Raw genomic sequence first — 18,798 nt, forward strand, 5'->3', positions numbered from 1 at the left:
ATCAAGAGAGACATTAAATCCATGTCATTTTAACCACTTGGGATTGGAATCACTCAGGAGAGAGAGTGTCTTAAAATGTAAAAATGTGCAGCTGAAGTGTAAAGATAGTCCACTGGGAAAACACATGCTTCAAACAGTACAGTGCTTTCAATAAATTATCGTCTGCCTGTGATCCCTAATGTCGGCTTATGTTTGCGCTACATGTTCATAAATGCTTATAGCCAGTGGGGTCTTTTATGCTATACTGTTTTATTAAATATTTGCATACTGGCTACATTTTGTATCATTTTGTATCATTTTTTTCCTTCTCTTTCAGTCTTAGCTAAGCCACCTAGAAGGCTGTATACATGGCTTTGTCCAGCAGCTTGTTTTCTTTTTTCCCTTTTGGATACTTTAATTCAGATTGTTGATTCTTGCAATCTTTCCCTAATGAGCAGACCACAAAAATAGCATTAGACAGCTTAAAAAAAGAAAAGCAAAAGCTGCTCAGAGCAGATAAAGAAGTCAGACACAGGAGAACCATTAAGAATCCGGTCAGTTTTCACAATAAAAGCCCCTGTGCAGATTAAACACCCTATTTCTGAAAAGCTCCCAGTGTAATTTGAATGTGTGTAAAGGACAAAATAATACTGTGTTGGACATATACCTGTGGTAACAGTAAAATAAAGTAAAAATAAATAAACTGCAAAAAAAAATGACACAATGCATGTTAGGTAAATAAAGTAGACTTTTGTAAAATACTATTAATGGCCCGGACCTTTTCATGTCACATTTTCAGGTACTTAAGTTTGCTACCCTGATGTGTGGGGCATCAGAATAAGAGAAGTGACAACAGATAAATTAGAAAGTTTAACTAATTAAATAAATGGAATGAATAAAAATGTCTCAGTCCATAGAATATTTTGCAGTAATGCAGTGGATTGGATGAGAAACTTGTACTATATATGAAATACTATAAATATTGTAATACTGTTTAATATGCCGTTTCCTCTCGTTATTACAGATAATATCTGTAGCACAAAGAAATGATTCTTTAAAGTGGCCAAATCTCTGCTGTATTAATTCCTTTGGCCTTTGCATGAAGTCACACAGGGAACTGAACTTTTCACCCTGTAAGTGTTTGAGTCCTTCTCTCTCCACTGAGCCACACAGAGAATTGAACCCTAACCTCTGATTCTATAAAGAACCTTTCCCTGTCCGTTGAGCACAACTCAAACAAGGAAGCGGTTGTCTGATGAATATTTGCAAGATACAGACATTATAGATCATCCACAATTTCTCCCTGCTCTCCCCTTCTCATTTCCATTCTTTTCTGCACTGCGGAGAGCTGCGTTTGCTGCATAATCGCCCACTGAGTACTCCCGACTTTCTTGTGTTTCTCCTCCCCCAATTCTTAATTTGGCTTCATTCTGTGAGCAGTACTCCACCAATATGCCGTTTAGTCATCATCTAGAGTGGACAGGTTGGACAAACAACTCTGCCGTGTCTGAGTGGTCTGGGTATAATCCTGCTAAAAAAAAAGTGACATCCCCTCTGGCAAAAATGATTGATAGCGCAAAATTAGACATAAAATGATTGTACTTTTCAAAGGTTAGAAGTAGCTCAAATCCTATGAATGATCACACTCTAAAACAGTAGATTGTCAGTATTTTGCAGATAGTGAACAATGAACTTTAGGTAATGACATCCAGGTAATGACTTTCTTTTAGAGGAGAACTCCTCTTGTGTTCGCTGCCACATGATGGGTGTTTAGTGACAGTCTGTCGCATTCTCTTTTGTAGTTATTACTATTTCAGCCCACCACGGTTCCAGCATTTTACTCTCAACTTGATGAAAAAATGGGATTGATACTTGTTGATTGGTTCTGCATGAAATTCTGGGGCTGCTTTGACTCAAACTTGACAATATTTGCTCTTTCCCATCTCACACACAGACCTCTATCTGTTAGCTTGATTTAATTTTATTGATTTAATATTTAACATTTTACATGGTGCTGATTCCAGCTTTAAGTGACTTACAATAGATGGATGTTAGGTGTATGTTGTCCTAATTAATTAAACATGTAAAATTTCATACAAAAAGGAGTTTTCTGCAAGATGTGATACTTTTTATTTCTCAGAGATGGAACAAAGGGCATGCGAGAACTCTGTTCTTTTGTTTAAAGATCAACTTAAATTGAGGAAAAACTAACAAAAAAAATGTAGTAAAAGTTCACACAACCACATTCAGGCTCTAGTTTGACTTTTCTATGTTAAAATAATTCCACGGTGTCAGATTTATTTAGGTCACAATCTCAAAATGCAATTACTTAATAAAAAGAGATTTTTTGACACAGCAATCTATCAAAAAAAACCAAAATCGTTTTGCTGTCTGTGCTGAAACTGCTGAATTGGAAATTGTCTTAAAATCCTGGCCTTAAAAGATTTTAAGGGGTATAGATACTCTTGATTCTTTTGTCAACAACTCTCACAAAAAGAAAACCTATAATAGCAAATATCATCAGTGTCCAAAGCCTGATCTATCTCATTTGTCTGTGCCACAGAGCCCCAGTGTTGTCCAAAAACTGTTAAAAACACATTGCTGAGCCACACTGTTGCAGTGGATGATGTGCTCTGTCACTAACCATTAACACAAACACAATTTCTAGTCAGTCATATGTACACCTTCCCTCTGCTGGAAATGCTCTCTCAAGCAGCGATTAGGAATTATATAGAATTAGGAAATATATAGAAATATATGTATATAACAATATATATATATATATATATATATTATAAAATTTTAGAAAACACACATTGTGTGGGTTCATTAGTCAGCACATGTCTCTTAAAAAAGGATGAATATTAGTTTGCAAAATTAGACAACTAACAAATTAAAGGTACCCCAGAACAAGAGCTTACAAAAGATGTGTCGATGATAGTGGTGGAGAGCCCTCTTTAACACAGTGGGCCAAAATCTACCACAGGTGTTAGGTTTGGTTGAGGTCTGATGATTGTGAAAGCTTTAGTATATGATTCACATCATTTTCATACTTATTCAGTGAGCCCTTTGTGCCAACAGCTCGGTGTGATTTTCAGTTAGCCTTCCCTCTAAGTAGATCCAAATTAACTTTAAAAAAAGTGCCCCTTACAGCAGAACCAAGTCACCAGTTCCCCTCGCTGTTTTCTTTTAATTTGTCACAGTTTTATTCATTGTTGAGTGTGATTCTGAATGTGCAGGTGCCCTCTTGTGCTGTTTATGTGTGAATGCGTTTGCCGGTGTGTGTACTCGAGCCAGTGGATCTTTCTTCTGACGCCCCACTCTCGCTTTGGAGCAGAGAACTCGCGCTCGCTGGCTGATGGTGCTGGCAGGAGTCCTGGGGACCAACGGGGGGAAACAATCCCAACAAAGTGGCATGAATTAATGTGACTAATTAACACCACGTTAATTATTTGTAAATTGCATGTTTGGGTACACATTACTTGAGAGACATATGCTGCTTTTCGTGTTCGCCCAAACAAGCGCCAGCTAATCTGTATCTCTGGAGTGCCCCGCGACTGAAGACGGGCCAATCAGCACAGTGCAGGAAAAAGAAAACACATGAAGGAGAAGACGAGAGAGAAATAGAGAAGGAGAGGTGAAGAGGAAGGGAAAATAAATAAGATTGGCAAATGTATTTCATCTCATCTGGGCTCCATGAAAGTTTTTCTCGTCTTTTGCGGTTATTTGAAGTTTGTAAAGCTTGTGCTCTGTTGGCGACTGCCTGTTAAAAGATAAATATTAGAGTTTTCAACAGGGGGTTAGAACACGAGGCTAGTAGTGAATGTTGGAGCTCACAGTTTTATCATTCGTGTCCCCGTGGGCTTTCCCCTTCATCCTCTGACTAACATATTTTAATTGTTTTTCTTTTCTTAATGTTTTTTTTATTTATGAATTTCTCCTCTACAGGTTGTGTTTCAGCAAAGCTCGTGCAGATTCTTCAGCTGTGACCTTTTGTGTTTATTACGTGAAACAAACAAACATTTATGGGGTCCAGTTTCTCAAAGATTTTTTTCTTATATATATTTAATTCAAATTTGAATGTTGTTTCTTTTGTAACTTTACATAATGTAAGAGTGTTGGATAAAGAAATTGCCTTGATCTGTGGCGATGCTATACCTATGCTATATAATAGTTCTCTTTTTTAATTTTTTATTAAAAAGTTAAAAATGTCAATCAAAATATCTCAAAGCTCACGGTGGTGTCTTTAAAGTAACAGTCTATGAAAATCCAAGAAAATTCTGGCAGTTTATAGTTTGTTGGATATTTATTGAATTAATATTTGATATGCAGTAAAATACTAAAAAAAAAGGAACCTGCTTATTTGACCAGTCTCCTCTTCAAGGTCATCTCGTTGTGAATTGCTGCACCAGTCTCTCTGCTATGCCTAGATTGGTCATTGGTTGTCCTGTTTTGTCCTAACCTAGAATTCAGTCCCCCTGGAGTATGAATTTACAGTGCTCACATAGTAGGGCTCGGCCATATCATACAGTTCACGGTAATACCGTTATAATGTTGGGCAACGATAAGAAAATGAAATATCACGATAGGATATGCATAAAACGCGCATGCGCAGAGCCTTTGTTTTCATACGCACATGGCGGAAAAAGCATGGCGGCGACGGAGAATGAGAAGGGTGAAAGAAACGGATGAACTAGAATTGGTTTGTAAAAATGCTGCAACTTCAGTGGTGTGGAACTGATTTAGCTTTCGTCCGTCAGATACACAACAAAGCACTATTTTTGGTAGAGCGTGCTAGTGGGCCGTTGTTATTACAGTGTTTTTTGGAAAATACAGCACACTTAAAAATCAATCCTTTGATTTTTCTGAAAATCGACAGTGGCCCCTTATAATCCCGTGTACCTTATGTATGAATCCTGGTTGTGTTTACTGACCTCGAAACGATTTTATGTCGTACACGGCGCTCGAAAATCTGTCAAATGTTTTAGTACGACTTTGCTAAGCTACGAACCCGCACCACTTGATGGATTGTCGGAGCATTACGGCTATCGTAGGCAGGAGCCTCGCGGAGTGATACGTACTGTGCTTCAACATAATATTACCGTATTGTGTGTATAACCTCGTTTTAAGTTTTGTGGATATTATACATGGTTATGCTGAAGATATGTCGGCCAATTTCCACTGGAAATGCCTTTTGGTTAAACTGTCAGCGAGGAATTTGAATTTGCACTGTTAAATTTATATATAACTTTAATGCACATAAAAAACAGCTGCTTGTTTAAGTGAAAATACATTGATGTTTGTTTTGTTTTTTTTGCACTAATAAAGTTGTGGAGTTGTAAAGTATTTTCTCTAGTGTCAATTATGTCGTCAGTTATATCGTTATCGCAAATTTTCAAATGTATATCGTGATAAATATTTTTGGTCATATCGCCCTGCTCTATCACATAGTTTGCTAGAACTCGTCTTACACCTAAATTTCGGGCTTCACCACTGCAGTCGTAGCCATTGAAGAGGACATTGAAGTTTGATCCGTCTGATGCAGAATTCAGTGTTTGCACATTTGAGGTTTAGAGTGAAATCACAAATCTGCATATACAAGTAGTCAGAAGGGAACTTCCAGGGACCTATCCAAATGTAGCAGGACTACACAGGAACAGTGGTGGAGAGCAGCTAGATGTTTGATTACTTAATGAAAAAAAAGTGAGTAAAAAGGCATAAATGAACATTATATCTGATTTCATGCCTGTTACCAAACTTGTGTTTGAGATGGAGAACAACACAAGTACATAAAAACATAGTAGATTAAAGGAAACTCTGTGAACTACAAAAAGGACCTGACATGTCCTTTTACGATGTCCTTGAAAGCACCCTCAAGCTCAACAATTAGGCCTGTTGACATACAGCAGCTCGGCTAAAGTGTTTGCCTACAATGTAAATATTGAGTAAGGGAGGCTAGAAAATATTTGAGCCTCAGTCTAGAACCTGTCTGAGGAGAAACACAAGACTGTTGTGCTTGAAATGATCCAAGACTTGCTAGCATGACTACCATTACATGCTTATCTATCACTCTGTCACTCCAGGCTATGCACGCTGGTTTTTATTAGGACAGTTTTGGTTGAGAAGACGCAACCAAAACTCCTGCATGGTTTGGTGGGGTGTGCAAGAAGCAGATCTGCGTATCACCTGAGCACCCCCCCACCCCCCAACTCCCCCAGCCCTCTGTCTATTTCTCTGTCTCACCCTGTCTTGCTGCCTATCCTTCCTATTACCCCTCAGTGGGTCTTCTTTTCCTCATTGACAAGCATTTATTTTTTCATCTTCCCTCCTAGTTTCTTCTCCCTCTTGCTCTCTCTCTCTCTCTCTGTCTCTCTCTCTCTTTCATCCCTTGCTCATTTTCTGTCCCAATCCTTCTACCCAACGCACCCCTCCCACCCTCCACACCCCCTCTACCCTTCTCCCCCTCGTCTCCTCAGAGCTCCTCCGCATTAGCAGTCAGCTCCACTCCTAGACGTACTTTGTTTTTCAACCGTGGTAGAGACCGAGCGAGGGAGCGAGCGAGATACAGGGAGAGAGAGAGAGAAGTGAGAGAGGGTGCAGTGCGAGTGATAGAAAGAGAGAGAGCGAGAGAGCATCATTTACACAGTCATCCACGCCGAGCGGACCCAGCAGCTCGCTCTCCCTCCCTCCTCTTCCCTCAGCCACTGCTCACGATGCCAAACATTTTATGTGTTATTTAGTCATGCCTGACTTTATCGAATTTGAAAAACATGCCAGTCACGGGTACACCCTCCCCCTGTCTCCTCCCCCCTTCTGCACCCCCCCACCCACACACACACACCCAACCGCCGACATCATCCCCATCGCCCTCTCTTTCTCCGTCTCTCGTTTTAGACTCCACCATCCAGGTCTGACCTCAAGAGCCTCTTGAGCCACTGTCTTTAGGGACATTTCACTTCTAAATGAAGTTTTATTCCCAGGCTTCACCTCCCCTCCTCCTACCCCACACCCCCACCTCCTCCTGACCACCCACCCGCCCTGGGGGAAGGAGAGAAAGAGCATAATTCTAGCCAACAGAGTGTTGACTCTAAGATGGATTATTTCTGCTTGAAATCAGAGGCCATGTGCTGCTGGATAATGTGGCTGTCCCGATTTTTTTTTTCCTCCAGTGTTCTAATGATGGAGATTTGACGGGCAGGAAAATGCGGAGGAACAGAGAGACTTGTTCCACTAGGCAAGGAACGAGAGGCTGAAGAAAATCCCAACATGCCTGCTTTTTATAATCCCAAAGTCAGGATTTATGTGTGTTTTGGATTTTTTTGTTATTTAACAGTCCTGCATAGCTTAGCTGGTAGAGCAGGTCACTAACACTTCCCAGGATTAGAGAGCTGAAACCAATGATGCTAGAAAGAAAACAAAATAAAAGAGTATGGATTTATGCATTAAGGTCTGATTTAGTTATTTTTTTAATCTAACATATCTCATCAGAAGAACCCATGCACCCTTAAATGCAGGTGCTTATTTGCACAGATTTACATCTAGAAGTTATATATGACATGCCCATCTCAAAACTACAACTTAGGAGTGCCAGAAGTTGGATGTTTCAGTCATTTATCCATTACTGTAAGCTAGAAAGAGTGGACTTCTCCCTGCTTTTGGAAAATACATTAACAGTTGGTACTTTATTAGGACTTGTTACAGTAATCTCACTTAAGGTCAGCTTCGCTGCATCCTCTGCATCCTCTTGAACGCAAATACAATATGTGGGTGTATTTTTCCACAACCAAATCATGCTCATTTTTTCAAATTAGCCTCCCTTCAGTGCAATCTTTCCATGTACCCCCTGGTAACTCCAAAAGTGGTCCCCTGGGTACAAGTACTCCTGGTTGGGAATCACTAATTTAGGCAGCATTCGGGCCAACATACAGCCCTACTTTAAACAACATAGCCTCATCTTTCATTTCAATGAGGCCATTCCAATGACGCAGCGGGATGCAAGTACAGAAGGCTCCAGCAAAATAACAATAGTCGTCCAGTGAAGCCGTGGAAGTGGAAGTTGTTTCAAATTCAGCTGAATAAAGTGCAGCACCATTTAGCAAGATGTTGCTAATGTTAGATTACTTGCAGATTGTAAGTAATATTTCTACTGTTAATCTGGTGATTATTGCCACAAAAACCACAGTGGAAATAATATCCTCTGACAAATTCTCAAGTTAGAAACCAGTAATGTATTTTTCACAATTTCTTTTGTTGGTGTTTTTTTCTATATTTGAACATTTAGCAAGAACAACATCTGCAGCTGCTTTTAGTAAATGCTATCTTATTTGTTGAAAGTCTGATGGAAGTTAACGTGGCTGATATTAAAACATTTAAAAGCATATTTAAAGTATGTCATGCAAACTGGATCTCTGGGATATTGTTTTATTGTCTTACTAGCATGTGTAATTTTTTCTATCAGGGCTGTTTTCAGAAGCCCACTAAAACTACTTTGTCTTCCATATATGCCATAGCTGTCTTTGTCCATGAGGGGAAACTGTATTGTACTCTAAACAGTATAACTATTTAGCCTTTACCTGATGGGCTACAGTACAAGTACAAGTGGCACATGAAGAAAAATTCACAAAAATATTAAGGAAAAGAAAATCCAAAAGGGACATGAATATTTGGACAAAGCACCTCAAGTGCAGTTGTTAGTTCAGGACTGGTTGCTGGTTCAGATTCCCTGTGCATTTGAGTGGATGAGAATCACTTTCCCCTCCAGTAACTACTGGCTGTGCCCTTGAGCAAGTCAAGTTGCTCAAGTGGAACTGCATGGCGATGTTTGGATTAAGCCAGTGGTTGCAGAGCTGCTCTCAGGTGTGTATGTGTACATACGTTTGAAGGAGGGCAGTGCTGAAACTAAGTAGCAGTGTTCAACAGAAAATCTATAACTAGAAAAATAAGAGAAAGAAAAGCAGGCTCTTTAAGAGGGAATGTGTTGCCAAGATGTGGTTTTGAAGATGGTGTGAGTCGTTCAGCAGATTGCGTCTACACAGCTGCTCAAGAAGTAACTGAAACTGCAATATTGAGCTCTGCAGTTACAAGACGAGGCTGTAATTTTTATCCCAAGTGAAAGTAAAGGCTGTTAGATGCAGCTGTTCTTTGCTGGTGGTATACAGAATATCTGATCTGCATATCAAGTTGTCCACTAAAGACAGTCTTGCTTTATTTTTTTTAAGTAAATTCCATTTATTAATATCTCTTTTTTTACTGAGATTATTTCTTCCAAGTGCTAAAATAAAGCTGTTTTTCCACATCCTGCAAAGTATCCATCCTAAGAAATTGTGACTGTAATTGTGCTTTTCTTAGAAGTAAAAGACTAGTTTATTAAAGATTACTGGATCAACAAAAATTTTAATTAATCTTTTTTAGTTTTGATTTAGAATTCCCACATTATTAAGTTGCTCTACTTTGTCAAATTGTAAATATTAACTACTTTGATTTTATGTGACGTTAAAATTGATGCCTTTGAGTTTGCCATTTTTGAAATGGAGATTTTGAATTGGTGAAATTGTGAAGATTGTTTTGAATGTTGAGTCAAGGCTTTCTCATAATTATTAAACACTGATACGAGAAGGAGAACCCTTTTTTTTTTAAACCCTGACTTATTGCAGTGCATTTTGATGGAAACAGACCTGTAGCAGGATTTTAGGTTCTTAGTGGGGAGGTGGAGTGGGATTTTTCCTGATGTTGCAGAGGTAGAAGTTCTGAGACAAAAGAAAGTCTAAGCTGCAGAAGTTTTGGTGTGAATGTGTTTCTGATAAGAATGGTTTGTTTTGCCAAAGATGCTCCTGTGAAATTAAAGTTTATTACATTCAAATAAACTAAGATTATGCAATTAACAAATTATAGGTAATATTTCCACAATCAAGAGTTAAAACATAGAAGTAATTGCTTTTCATTACATGATTCCAAACTATAAAATTCATCTAAGTATTGAAGAATCTGTATCTTGCATGTTTTCACAGTGCATGTGTAATGCAATGGGAAATGTAAGCCTCATGCACTGTATTATCCAGTCTTCTCCTTGAAGCCAGCTAACACAGAGGAGATAGAAACCAGACAAAGCCTGAGGACTATAAAACACTGAAGACACTTTCTCCCTCCGTGACTCCTCCTCCAGTTTTCATCATGCAGCCTGTTCATTGTCTCTTTAGGCTTCTGTGGAAAGTTTGCACCGCAGAAGTTGTCCATCTTAATAATTCAGTTTAATACCAAACTAAGTCATGGAAGCTTATTATTCTGAAAAGTCTGTGAAACTCTTGAGCAGTATCACTCATATGAGGAATATTCAAAATTCAGTGTATTATATAAAGTGCTGTACTCGGAAGAGGTGAACTGAAAATGTATGGTGTTGTCTGCTGTTTGAAGATAGTCTTCAGTGTTCGGATTGCTGGAAGTATTGAACTGACCACAATGCACTGGAAGATTTATTTGACACTTGCTTAAAGGAAAGATCAGAGTCGATCAATCAATCAGACTCCATCGAGGAGTGAAGGATTCTGATATTGTTTCGAAAGAGAATAGAAGTCTGTCCAGTCCAGAAGCAGTGAATCGTTACATCTCAGGACAATCAATAATTTGTGTTAAACTATACAGTGGGGCAAAAAAGTATTTAGTCAGCCACCGATTGTGCAAGTTCCCCCACTTAAAATGATGACAGAGGTCAGTAATTTGCACCAGAGGTACACTTCAACTGTGAGAGACAGAATGTGAAAAAAAAATCCATGAATTCACATGGTAGGATTTGTAAAGAATTTATTCGTAAATCAGGGTGGAAAATAAGTATTTGGTCACCTCAAACAAGGAAAATCTCTGGCTCTCACAGACCTGTAACGTCTTCTGTAAGAAGCTTTTCTGTCCCCCACTCGTTACCTGTATGAATGGCACCTGTTTGAACTCATCATCTGTATAAAAGACACCTGTCCACAGCCTCAAACAGTCAGACTCCAAACTCCGCCATGGCCAAGACCAAAGAGCTTTCGAAGGACACCAGGAAAAGTATTGTAGACCTGCACCAGACTGGGAAGAGTGAATCTACAATAGGCAAGCAGCTTGGTGTGAAAAAATCAACTGTGGGAGCAATCATCAGAAAATGGAAGACATACAAGACCACTGATAATCTCCCTCCATCTGGGGCTCCACGCAAGATCTCATCCCGTGGGGTCAAAATGATCATGAGAACGGTGAGCAAAGATCCCAGAACCACACGGGGGGACCTGGTGAATGACCTGCAGAGAGCTGGGACCAAAGTAACAAAGGTCACCATCAGTAACACACTACAACGGCAGGGAATCAAATCCCGCAGTGCCAGACGTGTTCCGCTGCTGAAGCCAGTGCATGTCCAGGCCCGTCTGAAGTTTGCCAGAGAGCGCATGGATGATACAGCAGAGGATTGGGAGAATGTCATGTGGTCAGATGAAACCAAAGTAGAACTTTTTGGTATAAACTCAACTCGTCGTGTTTGGAGGAAGAAGAATACTGAGTTGCATCCCAAGAACACCATACCTACTGTGAAGCATGGGGGTGGAAACATCATGCTATGGGGCTGTTTTTCTGCCAAGGGGACAGGACGACTGATCCGTGTTAAGGACAGAATGAATGGGGCCATGTATCGTGAGATTTTGAGCCAAAACCTCCTTCCATCAGTGAGAACTTTGAAGATGAAACGAGGCTGGGTCTTCCAACATGACAATGATCCAAAACACACCGCCCGGGCAACAAAGGATTGGCTCCGTAAGAAGCATTTGAAAGTCCTGGAGTGGCCTAGCCAGTCTCCAGACCTCAACCCCATAGAAAATCTGTGGCGGGAGTTGAAAGTCCGTGTTGCTCGGCGACAGCCCCAAAACATCACTGCTCTCGAGAAGATCTGCATGGAGGAATGGGCCAAAATACCAGCTACTGTGTGTGCAAACCTGGTAAAGACCTATAGTAAACGTTTGACCTCTGTTATTGCCAACAAAGGTTATGTTACAAAGTATTGAGTTGTATTTTTGTTATTGACCAAATACTTATTTTCCACCCTGATTTACGAATAAATTCTTTACAAATCCTACCATGTGGATTCATGGATTTTTTTTTCACATTCTGTCTCTCACAGTTGAAGTGTACCTCTGGTGCAAATTACCGACCCTTGTCATCATTTTAAGTGGGGGAACTTGCACAATCGGTGGCTGACTAAATACTTTTTTGCCCCACTGTATACTATATGTCCTATCTCGATTCCTAGCTGATGTTCAATCGCATATATTTAAGAGTGCATACACTACAGAACTGCTAAAATATTGAAAATAATTTGTGTAGGATTATTGTTCAAGTGCCGTTCAGCTACAGACAAAGCCTGAGGGCTATAAAACACTGAAGACACTTTCTCCCTCCGTGACTCCTCCTCCAGTTTTCATCATGCAGCCTGTTCATTGTCTCTTTAGGCTTCTGTGGAAAGTTTGCACCGCAGAAGTTGTCCATCTTAATAATTCAGTTTAATACCAAACTAAGTCATGGAAGCTTATTATTCTGAAAAGTCTGTGAAACTCTTGAGCAGTATCACTCATATGAGGAATATTCAAAATTCAGTGTATTATATAAAGTGCTGTACTCGGAAGAGGTGAACTGAAAATGTATGGTGTTGTCTGCTGTTTGAAGATAGTCTTCAGTGTTCGGATTGCTGGAAGTATTGAACTGACCACAATGCACTGGAAGATTTATTTGACACTTGCTTAAAGGAAAGATCAGAGTCGATCAATCAATCAGACTCCATCGAGGAGTGAAGGATTCTGATATTGTTTCGAAAGAGAATAGAAGTCTGTCCAGTCCAGAAGCAGTGAATCGTTACATCTCAGGACAATCAATAATTTGTGTTAAACTATATACTATATGTCCTATCTCGATTCCTAGCTGATGTTCAATCGCATATATTTAAGAGTGCATACACTACAGAACTGCTAAAATATTGAAAATCATTTGTGTAGGATTATTGTTCAAGTGCCGTTCAGCTACAGCGAGACTGCATATAAACGAATGCATGCTCTGTTTGGATGCATTTTTAGTGCATGTTTAATGAACCTATTTCCTTTTTGTGTCAAAAGACAGAAAGTATAATTTTGGAAAAAAAATTTATGAACTAGATAAGACAAATAACACCAAACCATCAACCAATAAGAATTTTAAATATATAATATAAGTAAATGCTTTCTTCTTATCAAAGACAAAAGTAATCCGAGAAGGTTTGGAATAGTTCTGCTTTTACAGAGCTGGTCACAATTCCTGATAATCAATTAATCGTGTTGACCAGCAGCACCTGTCTGCTACTAATTCCTACGGAAGCTGTAAGGTTGTCCGTAGTTTTGCACAGAACTTTGTGATAAAAAGAAAATTTCTTTATCACATTTCAGCCCAGTAACAAGTAATGTAACCAGTGTCTTCTATCTGTACCTTATATTTATCTTTAAATAAGTACAAACATATATCTTTAGTAGCTTGGTCCCACAAAAATACACTCATATTGTTAATAAGTAAAGTTATGACTGTGTAGCCACTAGGGGTGCAACGATACACAAAATTCACGGTTCGGTTCGGTTCGATACTTTGGTGTCACGGTTCGATATTTTTTCGATACAAAAAAATGTTCATGCATTTTTAATTTGTCATTTATTAAAATTATAAATATATATTTTAACTCAAAAGTACAGTTTTTAAATTTAACCCTAACCCTTGTGCGTGTTTTTTATTTTGACAGCGAATGCGCACCTGCGGACCACTTATGTGCAGCCCTGGTTATTTAGCTCGTCATATTGCAGCCACAGAAATTCTTTTGTCCATGAAACCATAAAGCTGCACTTTCTTTTTGCCTTATAGTCTGATTTGTCATAACTTCTCCGTTTTGTGGTAAGCTTTTCTTTGGCTGTCACTTCTTCACCCTGACCTGTCTTATTTGGCTCAGCAGAACTGAAATGCTTTTACACACTCACTCACATAAGCTCAGCGATTCTCTGCGCGATCAACCTCTCACATGTTTAAGCTTGCTGCGGGAGATTTCACTTGTCATGTTTGCATAGTAAGCTAACGATTAATAAGACGATGTCAGAGGAATTGGTGCACAAATTATCATCACTCACAGATCAGTGCTGTCGCTCTCTATACACAGTTCACACGATTGCAAAGTGAAAGCAAAAAAACAAGCGCAAATTCAAATGCGATTTCAATATGTCACATATTGACAGTGGCTCACCGATGCCAATGACATAATTACCCAGCTACATTTCTGAAAGAATGCAAAAGCATTGACATATATTTTTCCTACAATAGCCCGACGGGCAGGGATGAGATAGATTTTGGTAGCCCGACTGAAAAAATCGCTAGCTCCGGGACGTCGGGCTAGCGATATTGCAAGCCCTGTATCTGATTGAGGAATCACTCATCTTTGGAAAAGAGAGTTTATTACAGAGAAATGGCTCTTTCCAAAATAAAAGCTATACTATCCGCTTCTTCTGGGCTATATTCTCAGCAGCATAAGGAGAATCATGTGCTAACAGCTGTCTAAATGACTCGGCTAAAGTTAGTAGCATGCTTGCTTTTTTTTGTCTGCTTCCACTTGTCTTTGCACTAGGATGATGTCGGCGTAAATGTGCAGTCATATTCGTTGTGTTCCCGCTAGTGCTTTCAGGTTAATCTCGTTGAAATGACCTTAACGCCACAACACGGCAAATCTCCGTTAACGAGCTACCGCCGATCGCTCCGTGCATGGGGCTAGACGGCCAACACGTTAACGAGCTAACTGTGCTAGCACACTAGTTCACACCAATGTAATTGAGCATTGCATGGCACATCCAACATACTGTTTTACTTTAGTCCATGACTCGCTTACCTTCAGGGTCATACGTCACATGAAAACCAAAATAATTCCAAACGCCAGAACTGAATGAGGGTGGGGGAGGTGCCCTGCGCTCTTCCTTCTGACTATGCTGTCTGTGTTGAGCGCTCAGTGGATCTGCGCTCGACAGTGCAGCCTAGGCGGAGTAGTCGAACACAGATTCACTGAGCGCTCAACACAGACAGCATCGTCAGAAGGAAAATTGATAAAAGAAATTACAAATGTTGTATTGTTCGATACATATGCGTACCGAACCGAAAGCACTGTATCGAACGGTTCAATATCGATACGAATATCGTTGCACCCCTAGTAGCCACATCAGACACCACCTCCATTGTCAAGTTTGCTGACGACACTGCTGTTGTGGGCCTGATCTCCGACAACATCGAGACCGCCTACCTGGAGGAGATTAGGAACCTGGAGACCTGGTGCCAGGAGAATAACCTCCTCCTAAACATCAGCAAGACTAAGGAGCTGATCGTGGACTTCACTACAAAGCAGGCGAGGAATTACAAACCCCTCATCATCAGTGGCACGCCAGTGGAGAGAGTGGACAGTTTCCGATACCTGGGTGTCCACATCACTCAGGACCTGTCATGGTCCTGTCACATCAACACCCTGGTTAAGAAAGCCCGTCAGCGTCTCTTCTTCCTCAGAAGACTTAGAGACTTCCATCTGCCACTGAAGGTGCTCAAGAACTTCTACTCCTGCACCATCGAGAGCGTCCTGATGGCAAACATCTGCACCTGGTTTGGGAACAGCACCAAGCAGGACAGACGAGATCTGCAAAGGGTGGTGCGCTCAGCCGAACGCATCATTCAATCAGAGCTCCCTGACCTGCTGTCCATCTACACCAAGTCCAAAGCTAGGAAGATTATGATGGATCTCTCCCATCCCAACAATGGACTCTTCTCACTGTTGAGGTCTGGGAAGCGCTTCCGCTCCCTTAAGGCCAAAACAGAGAGAATGAGGAGGAGCTTCTTCCCCCAGGCTATTCGGGGCCTGAACCAGGTGTAGGACTGGACTCTCCCAAACACGTCACTATAAGACTGGACTCTCACACACGTCACCACACATTTCCTATAATCCATAATTCCTATAATTTATAATCCTTATCTTTATAATTTCTTCTGCTATTTGCACATTCTTTACTGTAAATTCTTAAGTTAATTTGTAAATTTTTGTAGTAAACTGTAAATTGTAAATATTGTAAAACTTTTCTTCTGTCATTTAATGGTCGGGCATTGTACAGCTACAAGCATTTCACCCCCATGCCATACTGTGTATGGTTGTGTGTGTGTGACAAATAAAATTTGAATTTGAATTTGAAGTTATCTCACAGTCTGATCACACCTTCTTTGCTGGTGTATGAGTATTTATAGCATTCAGAGCGGTGATATCAGATAGTATCAAATTAAAACAAAGCAACAAAGCAAAGGTTTTGGGTGATTGCTTGGGTTTACGCATGTGATATCCAAGAGGTTTGCATTCTTTTGTGAAATTATAAAATGGTTTTGAAGGAATCCATGCTCATAGTCATCAAATTAAAAGAACAGTTGTCAGTTTTCCCACTTTCTCTCTGAAAATGAGTTAAGAAAATTGATACCGCTGTACATGTGTTCAGCCAGGAGTTGATTAGATTACCTTATTGTGAGGTTTGAAGAAAAGCAAATCATCCAAGCTGGCTCTGTTCAAAGTTCGAACATAGTGCCTGGTGGATTGACCCGAATGCCGAGTGGTTGGGGTTCATACAGCAGCCCTCCATATGCTCTGAGCACTGGATCCAGTTTGACTGTCAGTCTGGCACCATGTGCTGCATGTTCTTTTCCTGCACTCTCTCCTACATTTTTTGTCTCCATCCCCAGTTTTCCTGCCAAAGTAAAAGCAAAGATGTCCCCAAAACCAATGCTTAATGCCCATCTAAAGTTTATTAATTGATAGACTGTATCTGATTTGTTTAATCTGTATGCAAACACAAGTGTGTAGATAAAACGTTAACCTAATTTGTGGTTTAAGAGCTTTTGAACTTTGCACACAGCCAGGATTCTTGCTTCCTGCTGGTTCAAGTATTTATGCTAAGTTAAGCTAATTGTCTCACCGCTCCAGCTCAGTAACTGACAGATTTAAGAGTAGCATCAATCTTCTCATCTACCTCATGGCAAGAAACAAACAAGCTAATTATCCCTTTTTAGAAAAGGGAGTGGTTCTGGTAGTATCTATACAGAAGCTGTTGTATAATGCATATACATTGAAACTAGCAGCAGAAAAGTCATATAATGTATAGCCTGTACATTATATGCTGCATACAGTATAAGAGTAGGAGTCTATAAATTATGCAGTTGCAAGTATAGACAGAGTGATGGTAGCAATAGCATTATAGTCTACAGTAATAGCCGTATATTTTTCCCTATCTCCACCACTCGGCATTTCATATTTGGGCTCTGACTGTATTTTTCAGCTCTGTCCTCTCTTTTGTTTCCTCGCAGCAATCGGCCGGACGTTGATCCCCCGTTATTTCAGCACAGTCTTTGAGGGAGGGGTCACTGAGCTCCACTACATCCTTAAACACTCCAAGGAGTCGTTCCACAACTCCTGCATTACCCTGGACTGTGATCAGTGCACCATGGTCACCCAGCACGGGAAACCAATGTTTACAAAGGTAACACCTGACCCCTGAGCTTCTCCCAACATGAATAATTGATCACAGGCTATGATAATGGCCCAGGCGAGCCACTTAACTGGTTAAAGATCAAATTCATTTACACCCTTTGAGTCTTTTTTTCCCCCTTTATCCACTTTCATGTTGTACATGGGTTTTGAAGTCACATCTGGGGGCTTTACTGTTTATGCTGTGGAATTAATTATATGATGAATTTATGGGTTATCCACTTAGTTTGCATAGATTTCAAGTGTTCATCTCTGATATCTGTGGGAAAAATATTAAAGATTGTGTGACATTTTAGTTACAGTAACTTGAAATTGAAGTAACTTAATATGCTTGTCCTTATTTTCTGTCATATGGCAACTGGCAGAATGGTTGATGCCCAAACTCAACATGATAAAAGTGTCAAGTCATGAAGTAATTATATTTGCAGGTACCATCAATTCTGTGAGGTAGAAACTGCTCTAAACACTCCAATACTCTAAAGATATCAACAGTTTTTTTTCTACTCTTGTTTTCATACATTGACTAGAAAAGTGGATATCCTAATGTGGTCATCTCAGGCAGACATATCTGCTGTTCATATGTTTTGCTTATGAGGTGCAACTGAGGAAATTTGGTCTAAAAGAAAGGTGCCCTTAAAAGGAGACGAATTAAAACAGCTTTTTTTAGATGGTGGGTGAGCAGAGCCGCACCAAGGGCCAGTCTGAGTGAGTCAGCAAATTATTTTCACTATCAGTCAGTCGATTCGTAGCTTTTTTTCTTTTTCTTTAATTTTTTAGAGGAATCCTGCAGTTGTGTCCTGTTTTAGTGGATATGTGCTTAGATGTGAATATTAAATCTTACACATTCATTACTCAAAAGTGCAGCTTTAATAATATGACATATTTTATACCTGTCTAAACATGCACCTTACATGAATTTTCTTAGGCCAGATATCTCCAAGCTACTGTAAATATCAAATATGCTCATATTTACTCTTTTCACTTCTAGACCTCAAAATCTACTGGTATTGCTCATATTAATGCTGGATTCCTAATCCTCCAGATGCTCCGAAGATATTGCTAGGGGGACATGAATAAGACTTTTGAAGAGTAAAGTTTAGTTCGCAGTAACAGGAAACACAAATTGCACAGGTGAAATAATCCCAACCTGACACCAAGGTCTTCTGAAAGCACTAAAGATGAGCTCAGCTGCTTTTGTCTTGTGGGAGAGAAATCCCTTGTGAGCTGGAGTGAATATCTGCTTC

At 39.9% G+C, this 18,798-nt stretch overlaps 1 protein-coding gene across 1 annotated transcript in view; it reads left to right on the top strand.

Moving 5' to 3' along the window:
* The window catches only part of ldb2a (LIM domain binding 2a), a 113,775-nt gene that overhangs the window by 55,103 nt on the left and 39,874 nt on the right, over window positions 1-18,798 (top strand). The window contains exon 3 of the mRNA XM_085366350.1: window positions 17,374-17,546. Coding sequence (XP_085222476.1) covers window positions 17,374-17,546 — 173 coding nt within the window. The remainder of the gene's footprint in view (window positions 1-17,373; window positions 17,547-18,798) is intronic.

Source organism: Diplotaxodon limnothrissa, linkage group LG2, assembly GCF_057381915.1.
Source record: "Diplotaxodon limnothrissa isolate DT_005_m linkage group LG2, D_limnothrissa_male_GT1.1, whole genome shotgun sequence".
NCBI classification, from domain to species: domain Eukaryota; kingdom Metazoa; phylum Chordata; class Actinopteri; order Cichliformes; family Cichlidae; genus Diplotaxodon; species Diplotaxodon limnothrissa.